We start from the raw sequence: 9,149 nt of genomic DNA, 5'->3' as shown, positions 1-9,149 counted from the left end.
GGCTGCAGAGAGCCGTCCTGGGGTGCCCAACGCCGGTTCTGAAAGCAAAGTGCGGAGTGCCAGGGCCTGGCAGCCTGAAGGACCAGCTCCGGCTGGAAAGTCCTCGTTGGCCCAGCGGGCAGTGATGAGCATCGCCGGGTCCCGCCCCGCCCACACGGAAGGGATGCCTCCCTCACCCGGGCGTGCCCCGGAGCCAGCGACGCGTCCCCGCCCAGAACCTGGGCCGGCCTCGCCCTCTCTTCTAGCGCCGTGTGGTCCCGGCCGGCCGGAACCGGGCTGGGCCACCAGCCAGCTCCGTCCTCCAGGCCCCAGACCGGCCCCAGACCAGCCCCAGTGAAGCCTCAGAAAATGCCAGAACACCAAGGCCCTACCCCGCGCTGAGATCCTCATCCGCTGACAGCGACCTGATCCGTCCCCACCCTTCTGGGGCCCAACCATTCTCGGCCTCACCTCTTACCTGCCTCTCCCAGGAAGAGGACTCAGGAAGGCCCTCCTGCCAGGACACCGGGGGCTGGAGAAATGAATGACCGGCTGGGGTGGGGCGAAGGGGGGTGCCTCGGCTCTCGTGGGCCAGTAGTCCTAGCATCCATCCGTCCAGTGGCACTTGGAGGAGCCCCCCTCATGAGAAAGAGGGCGGGGCGGCAGAAAGGACAGAGAGGCAGGGATGAGAAAGAAAGAAGCAACAGAAACAGCAAAGAAAGCGCCACTCAGTCATGTCCGACTCTTGCCGACCCCACGGACTGTAGCCCACCAGGCTCCTCTGTCCATGGCTTTCCCGGGGCAACAATACCAGACTTGGGTTGCCATGCCCTCCTCCAGGGGATCTTCCCCACCCCGCCATCGAAACCTGGCTGCAGGCAGGTTCTTGACCATCCGAGCCAACGTGGGGGGAGGGGCATAAAGAAAAAGAGGAAGGGGATAGAAAGCGAAAAGAGCAACAGGGCAGAGAGAGGCAAATAAAGAAATAATTCTTGCACCTGCGTTGCTACAAAGAATTTGTTTTCTGGACCTGGCTGCTGACACACCTCGGCATTCGCTTTGTGAAAATTCACAGGACAGTACCCTTAGGATTTGTGCTGTTTAGTTCTTTATAATTCAATAAAGTTGACTCATTGGAAAAGACTGATGCTGGGAGGGATTGGGGGCAGGAGGAGAAGGGGACGACAGAGGATGAGATGGCTGGATGGCATCACTGACTCGATGGACATGGGTCTGGGTGAACTCTGGGGGTTGATGATGGACAGGGAGGCCTGGTGTCCTGCGATTCATGGGGTCGCAAAGAGTCGGACACAACTGAGCGACTGAACTGAACTCAAAGAGCTCACAGGGTTTTCCTTTGGTGGTTCAGACGGGAAAAGAACATGCCTGCAATGCGGGAGATCTGGGTTCACTCCCTGGGTGGGCAAGATCCCCTGGAGAAGGAAATGGCAACCCACTCCAGTATTCTTGCGTGGAGAATCCCATGGACAGAGGAACCTGGAGGGCTAAAGTCTACAAGGTCGTGTCAACTACAAATTGGCACTTAAATAGCATTGCTGACAACTGAACAACAAAGGCAATTTGCCATCTGCCTCTACGGAGATCGAACCCCATGCTGCTATCACTGTGGACCTGCAACAATCCCTGAGGGAGTTCAGGGTGGAGTGAGGCACTCTGTGCTCCAGGGAATGTGGTGGGACAGGTCTTTAGTTAGTTGGATGTTTTTAGGAACAGATTTTATGATCTCAATCCTTGCAACTCCTCATATCTAGTCCAGTTCAGGTCAGTGTCTGACTCTTTGCGACCCCATGGACTGCAGCATGCCAGGCCTCCGTGTCCATCACCAAGTCTTGGAGTTTACTCAAACTCATGCCCATTGAGTCAGTGATGCCATCCATCTCATCCTCTGTCATCCCCTTCTCCTCCGGCCTTCAATCTTTCCCAGCATCAGGGTCTTTTCAAATGAAGTCAGCTCTTCCCATCAGATGGCCAAAGGGTTGGACTTTCAGCTTCAACATCAGTCCTTCATACCTAGAGAAGCACTAAATCCATTCACGGTGACATCAGATCTTCATGACTAACAAAAACCGTTTGTAAACTGTTTCGTGGCATTGAACTCCCCCTTCACCAAAACCTCATATATTGACTTTCCCCCACTGCGGCTCTGGAGCAGTCTCTCAGAGCTATCTGTGATGCTGCCTCCCAGGGCTGCAGTCCTCATCTTGCCCCAAATAAAACTTAACTCACAAGTCTCAAGTTATACTTTTTTTTTTTATTCCACAGTCACAAAGGGTCGGACACGACTGAGCGAACACCACATGCATAAGGCGTTCAGGCCTTCCAAACATCAAGGTCTCCGGACACGCCCTTGGAGGCAGGGGGCCTATACTGCCGCGTGTGGTATGTGTGCACACATGTCTGCGCGTGGGCATGTGCAATGGCTGCATACGTGTGCATGTCTATAGACACACGTATTCACATATGTGAGTGCACCTGTCAGTGAGCTTGTGAAACCAGCACACATGCCTCTGTTCTTCTAGGAGACACCCCCCCCCACCCCGCCGCCAAGTCGCAGTGCCCGGCTTGACAGGGACACCCCGAGTCTGGGCCCCACTGGGCCCTGGAAAGACAGCCGGACCTCCTCCATCCCGGGACCCCCAAATGTACCCAGAGTCGTCAGGATTGGGGGACCCCACGGAGGGGCGCCGGGTCCTCCGGGGACACTCTTGTGGGCGGACCCGGGTCTCCCGGGCTGGGCACAGGCAAACCCTGCTCTGAAGCCGGGCCGGCCGGGGTTCGGGGCGATCTCGTATGCTGGGTCAGAACCCACAGACTGCATCGCTCGTCCCTCGGGGAGAGGCGGGGCCTGGAGGCCGCCAGGGGTCATCAGGGCCTCTCGGGGGGGCTGGGTTGAGGGGTGGGGGTCGCGGGCGGGACTCGGGGGTCTGCGGCGCGGAGCCGGGGCCCCAACGATCGGACCGGCCAGACTGGACGAGCCTGGGGACCCGAGAGTACGGTGCTACGATTGGGAGAAGAGAGGGCGCGGGGCTCCGCAAAGCCCGGCCGGTCCCCTACGACGTTGTTGTTCGTCGCCGCCGCCAGGCCAAGCATGACCTTGAAAAGGTCAAAGTGGCCGCCACGCACCCCACTGCGACCCGCCCCGGGAACGCTTGGCGCAGGGGCGGGGCGCGGCTCCCGATATGCCCGTCGGTGAGACGCGCGGGCCAGGGGGCAGGGCCTGCGTGGAGGCGCAGCCAATAGGCGAGGCGCACAGGAGGCCGCGGGGCGGGGCGAGGCGCAGTTCCCGGCAGCCCGCGGGGGGGGCGCGGCGCGCGCTCAGGGGGCGGGGCCGGGGCGGTGGCGCAGCCAATGGGCGCGGCCGTACGGACCCACGGGGCGGGGAGCCGCGCCGCTCCCGGCAGCCCGCGCGGGGGCGGGGCGCGCGTCTAGGGGGCGGGGCCCGAGCGGCGGCGCAGCCAATGGGCGCGGCGCGCGGGGGCCGCGAGGCGGGGCGCGGGCTCCTTAGCGGCTGCGCGGTGGCCGCCCCGTCCTTTCGGTCCCGGCGGCGGCAGGGCTGAGCCAACGGTGCCCACCCTCCGGCTCTCTCTCTGCTTCTCTGCGCCTCCGCTCCGCTCTCCGCCCGCCGCCATGACGGAACAGGCCATCTCCTTCGCCAAGGATTTCCTGGCCGGGGGCATCGCCGCCGCCATCTCCAAGACGGCCGTTGCCCCGATCGAGCGCGTCAAGCTGCTGCTGCAGGTGCGTGTCAGGCTGCTGGCGCGCAGCCGCCGACGCCAGGCCCCGGGGAGCTCGGGGGCGCGCGCGACCCCAGGACCGGAAGCGGGGAGGCCGCGCCGCTTTGTCGGCGCGCGGCCGACCCGGCTGGCTTCCGGGGGGTCGCGTCACGTGGGCACCGCCGCGAGGGAGCGCATGCGCGGGGGGCGGCCGGCGGGGATGTCCGTACGTCCGCATTGGGGCGCGAGGGGCCGCATGCGCGTCGGGCGGCCGGCGGGGGCGGCCTCCGCGCGTGCGCCCTGGGGCCTGCAGAGTTGGGGTGCGCATGTGCGGGGGGAGAGCCGCGTGGACGGACCCTGCGAGGCTGTGGGTGGGGTCCCGTGCCCTTGGGCCGTGGACGGGGGAAGATCTTTAGTTCTCGTAGTTGTACTGGCCCTCTTGCCCACTGTTCGCACTTGTTTGCGCGGGTCTGACGCAGAATAAACTGCGCTGGTCTGTTTACAAATGGGGAGCCAGTGGAATTAGCGTTGCGATGTGATTGCAACCCCTAAAGAAAATAGGATTCCTCAGGAAGGATGTTAGGATAGCTTAAAGGCCCCGTGTAAATGTCTTGTTAAGGAGACGTCTGTCGTTGGTGACCTCTGCAGGTGTCAAGTGCAAATTGGCTCTTGTGGGCACCTGCTGTCTACCTTTGGAAGCGGTAGTAGGTCAGTCGTGTCTGCCGACTTTTGCGACCCCATGGACTGTAGGCCCTCCAGGCTCCTCTGTCCATGGGATTCTCCAGGCAAGGATACTGCAGTGGGTTGCCATGCCCTCCTCTAGCGGATCTTCCTGACTCGGGGATTAAACCCGGGTCTCCTGCATTGCAGGGTGATTCTTGACCGTCTGAGCCGTCTCTATGAGTATTAAATCAGGTGCTGCTGACCTTCAAACCCCGTGAAAGGACTTCAGGGTGGAGAGCAGGAGTGAGGCATGCGGGTTCTGGGAAAAAGTGACAGGCCAGGTCATCAGACAGATGTTTCCAGTGGCTGATGGTGAGCCCACTTTTTGCTTGCCCACCTCATGTTTCAGTTCAGTCGGTCAGTCGTGTCGCATCATTGCCGACCCCATGGACTGTAGCACGCCAGGCTTCCCTGTCCATCATGTTTAGAAAAGCCTAAAAACCTTTACGGTGACGAATGCTCCTTGAGGCTATGAGACAGGCTCTGCGAAAATTTGTGCTTGCGCTGTGAACTTCCCATTGACCAGAGTCCCATCCAGTCTCTGCTCTTTGGAGCAATCTCAGCTATCCGAAGTGCTCTCCCCCGGGGGTGCAGTCCTCGTTTTGCCCCAGATCTTAACTCGCCGCTCTCAGGTTGTGTATTTTTTATAAGTGGTCATGGAGGCCTGCTTGAGGCCCTGGGTGAAGAAGCCCTGTTCCCCCTCACCCCCGCCCCAAGCTGCAGCACGCCAAGCTTCCCTGTCTGTCATGTTTGAAAAAGCATTAAAAGCCTTCACGGTGACAAATGCTCCTTGAGACTAAGAAACGCTCTGCGAAAATACGTGCTAGCTCGTGTGAACTTCTGTTGACCAGAATCTCATCCATACCGACCTTTCCCTCACCTCTTTGGAGCAGTGGCTCAGAGCTGTCTGAGCTTCACCAGAATCTCCTCTAAGTCTTGGCGGTGTGCCCAGGCCCCCGGTAAAGCCCTGTGTCTCCCTCCGCCGCCCCCCAGGTGCAGCACGCGAGCAAGCAGATCGCGGCCGACAAGCAGTACAAGGGCATCGTGGACTGCATCGTGCGTATCCCCAAGGAGCAGGGCGTGCTGTCCTTCTGGCGGGGCAACCTGGCCAACGTCATCCGCTATTTCCCCACGCAAGCGCTCAACTTCGCTTTCAAAGACAAGTACAAGCAGATCTTCCTGGGGGGCGTGGACAAGCGCACGCAGTTCTGGAGGTACTTTGCGGGCAACCTGGCCTCCGGCGGGGCGGCCGGGGCCACCTCCCTGTGCTTCGTCTACCCGCTGGATTTCGCCCGAACCCGCCTGGCGGCCGACGTGGGCAAGTCGGGCAATGAGCGCGAGTTCAGGGGCCTGGGAGACTGTCTGGTGAAGATCACCAAGTCCGACGGCATCCGCGGGCTGTACCAGGGCTTCAACGTGTCGGTGCAGGGCATCATCATCTACCGCGCCGCCTACTTCGGCATCTACGACACCGCCAAGGGTGAGCTCCCTGCTGGAGGCTGCGGCGGGGGTGGCACCCGGGAGGGCCGGGGCCTTCTGCTCCCTGGGGGCAGGGGCCTAGTCCTGGGGGAGGGCGTAGGCACCTCAGCTGCTGATAGCTGTGGGCTCCCAGCCCTGGCAGCTGGAGGCTGAGACCCAGGTGTGGGCGGGGCTCTCTCCTGGGCCTGAGGACTCCGTGAGTCCTGAGCTCCTCCCTCTGGATGTGTCTGTCTGACCCCAGAACCCAGGCGGCTGAGGACACGCCCGGTGACCTCATTTCACCTTCATTCTCTCTTGAAAGACCCTGGCCTCGGGCGGGTCTCCAAAGACAGCTACATTCTAAGCTCCTGAGAGTTAGGAATACAACATGTAAATTCATCACCGTTGATAGGAGGAATTCCTGGTTGGCCTGGGCAGATGGCGCAGAAAGCAGCTTAAGCAGCCCAGCTTTATTGCTCCCAGTCCTGGAGGCTGGAGTCTGACCCAGGTGTGGGCGGGGCGGGTTCCTCCTGAGACCTCTCTCCTGGGCGTGTGGACGGCCTGCTGTCCCGAGTCCTCACGTGCCCGTCCCTGTGTGTGTCTCTGCCCTGACCTGTTCTTAAAGGGACCCCAGTTGTAGTGAGTTAGAGTGTTTCTCTCTGACCTAGGTTTTATCTGTAAAATGTTTGATTTGATTTCCTGTACATACCTACAGTTAGAGACGGTAGCGTTCTGAATCGTGCAGTTCCATCCTCTGGTTGGGGTGTGGGGCTCCACCATGATCTCAGTCCCTATAGGTGAGCCGCCCCGGAGGCCTGGCCGGCTGGTACCCTCTGCAGTGGAGCAGGTGTCAGAGCGTCCCCTCCTTGGCAGCTGGGCCCGTCCCACCGGCTGGCGGGGCGTGTGCTGACCCCAGTCCGATCCGGCTAGTGTCCCCCGTGGAGCTGGGAACTGCATGTGGAGGTGTGGGCGGCCCCGGGGCCTCACCCCGTGTCCCCCCGCCCCCGCAGGCATGCTCCCCGACCCCAAGAACACGCACATCGTGGTGAGCTGGATGATCGCGCAGACCGTCACGGCCGTGGCGGGCGTGGTCTCCTACCCCTTCGACACCGTGCGGCGGCGCATGATGATGCAGTCGGGGCGCAAAGGAGGTATCGGCTCCGCTCGGCTCGGGGTGGGGGGTGGTGCGCGAAGGACATGCCGGTCCGCTCAGGGAGCGCTGACGGGCTCAGGGAGGTGCTGGGGCCCCGGCGGCGGCCATGTGTCTTCCTGCAGAGGCGGGGGCCAGCGTCTGGTCCCAGAGAGAAGCAGCCGGGCCTCATGGGGGCGGATGGGGCGGGGCAGGCACAGGGCCCTTCCGGTACCCTGTGATCTGATATGGGGGTCCCCCGTGGGCGCCCGTCCGTGCCCGCAGCTCCCTCGGTCTTTGACCTGGCGTCCCTGGGCCTCGTGGCGGGTGGCGACCTGGGCTTGATCCCCTCCCGAGAGCGCGTGCCCAGAGCCACGTCCAGACGGCTCAGAGCTCCTCCTGGCGCGCAGATGGCAGCCCGGGGCTCAGCAGCTGTGCCGGGTCTCCCCGGGGCCGTGTCCGAGCGCACCGTGACCCCGCCGTCTCCCCACAGCCGACATCATGTACAAGGGCACCGTGGACTGCTGGCGGAAGATCCTCAAGGACGAGGGCGGCAAGGCCTTCTTCAAGGGCGCCTGGTCCAACGTTCTGCGCGGCATGGGCGGCGCCTTCGTGCTGGTCCTCTACGACGAGCTCAAGAAGGTCATCTAGGCGCCCGTCCGCCCGCCGCGACCGCCTAGCGCCATCCCTCACTGTGACGGACCACCGACTTCGAGAAATTCCAGCGTCCCCGCCGGGGCCGGGCCACCCCGCGCCGGGGGCTCCTCGCCGGCGGACCATCGGCCCTGGGTCCACGCGTTGATTGGGGTGGGGGGAGAGGGCAATCGGGGGGGTCTCCATGGGTCCACAGTCGAGGCAGCTCCGCACACCAGACCTAGACTCCAGGTGCTTGTAGGACCGACCCGTGTTTAAGTATTTATTTAAGAAAATCATGTCTCCATTTGTACTTAAGCACTATCCTCTCTTTTGCACAGCCGAATACGCGCGATTATGTTTCTCCGTCGGGCATTTCCGCTGCGGACAATAAAATCAGGACACAGAGGCGCTGGTCTCATTTCTCAGCAGAGAGGCCTTGAGGGGCGGTCAGCGAGCAGACCATGGGGTCTCCAGGTGGGAGACCAGGCCTCCCTGTCCATCACCAACTCCCAGAGTTTGCTCAAAGTCAGGTCCATCAAGTCAGTGATGCCATCCAACCATCTCTGTCGTCCCCTTCTCCTGCCTTCAATCTTCCCCAGCATCAGGGTCTTTTCCAAAGAGTCAGTTCTCCGCATCAAGTGGCCAAAGGATTGGAGCTGCAGCTTTAGCATCAGTCCTTCCAATGAACACCCAGGACTGATCTCCTATAGGATGGCCTGGTTGGGTCTCCTTGCAGTCCAAGGCACTCCCAAGAGTCTTCTCCAGCACAGTTCAGAAGCATCAATCCTTGGGCACTCAGCCTTCTCAACTGCAGCTGGGGTTTAACCACACAGGATCCCAGGGTGGTGGCAGCTGTGTGGCCCCCCCATGCCCGGGGCTCACTGGGGAACCCCCTCTAAGGTGGGTATCCTGTGGCTTCCCTGGTGCTGGTGTAGTTGCTGAGCTGTATGACCACGTGGGTTGAAGCCTGAGAAGCTCGTCTGTGCCTGAGAGTCTCCAGGCAAGAAGACTGGCGCGGGTTGCCAATTCCTTCTCCAAGGGATCTCCCCAACCCAGGTCTCCTGCATTGCAGGTGGATTCTTCACCAACTTTTAGGCTCTCACCTATCACCCTTGCAATGTCAGGGACCTGGGTTCCATCCCTGGGTGGGGAAGAGCCCATGGAGATGAAAATGGCCACCCACTCCAGTATTCCTGCCTGGAGGATCCCACGGACAGGGAGCCTGGAGGGCCACAGTCCACGGGGTGTCAGACAGGACTGATAGAACACACACACACACACACCCCTCCCCCCAGCCTCATGCAGCTAAGCATTTCTCCAGAAACCCGAGCCCTAATACTGTGATGTCAGGGTCGTGGGGGACGTGGGATGGGATCTGAGGCCTCCTTGGGGTGTCCTTAGGGGTCGGGGACCAGCCTGCGCCCTCAGGAGGGTGCACACAGAGGTGTCCCTTGGCTCCATGTCAGTGTCTGGGATGTGGCCTCCTCAGG

General features: G+C 61.5%; 1 protein-coding gene across 1 annotated transcript; it reads left to right on the top strand.

The window, feature by feature from the left end:
- Positions 1-3,528: 3,528 nt before the first annotated feature.
- Positions 3,529-8,064, top strand: SLC25A6 (solute carrier family 25 member 6). The gene is made up of 4 exons (XM_086386049.1): positions 3,529-3,738; positions 5,430-5,916; positions 6,905-7,045; positions 7,517-8,064. The coding sequence occupies exons 1-4, from the start codon at positions 3,628-3,630 to the stop codon at positions 7,672-7,674; spliced, it is 897 nt and encodes a 298-aa protein (XP_086242175.1). The 5' UTR covers positions 3,529-3,627; the 3' UTR covers positions 7,675-8,064.
- Positions 8,065-9,149: the final 1,085 nt, after the last annotated feature.

The sequence above is a fragment of the Bos grunniens genome, chromosome X (genome assembly GCF_055505025.1).
Source record: "Bos grunniens cultivar Pamir isolate PY7600 chromosome X, Bosgru_T2T1.0, whole genome shotgun sequence".
Lineage (NCBI taxonomy): Eukaryota > Metazoa > Chordata > Mammalia > Artiodactyla > Bovidae > Bos > Bos grunniens.
Note: the sequence above shows the minus strand (reverse complement) of the source record. Positions and strands in the feature narration are given on the sequence as shown.

Excerpts from the sequence above, each read along its gene's own strand:
- SLC25A6 (XM_086386049.1), top strand. The coding sequence starts at position 3,628 with ATGACGGAACAGGCCATCTCCTTCGCCAAGGATTTCCTGGCCGGGGGC. Across the intron at positions 3,739-5,429 it reads GCGTCAAGCTGCTGCTGCAG|GTGCAGCACGCGAGCAAGCA; the intron begins GTGCGTGTCAGG and ends GCCGCCCCCCAG. Across the intron at positions 7,046-7,516 it reads GCAGTCGGGGCGCAAAGGAG|CCGACATCATGTACAAGGGC; the intron begins GTATCGGCTCCG and ends GTCTCCCCACAG.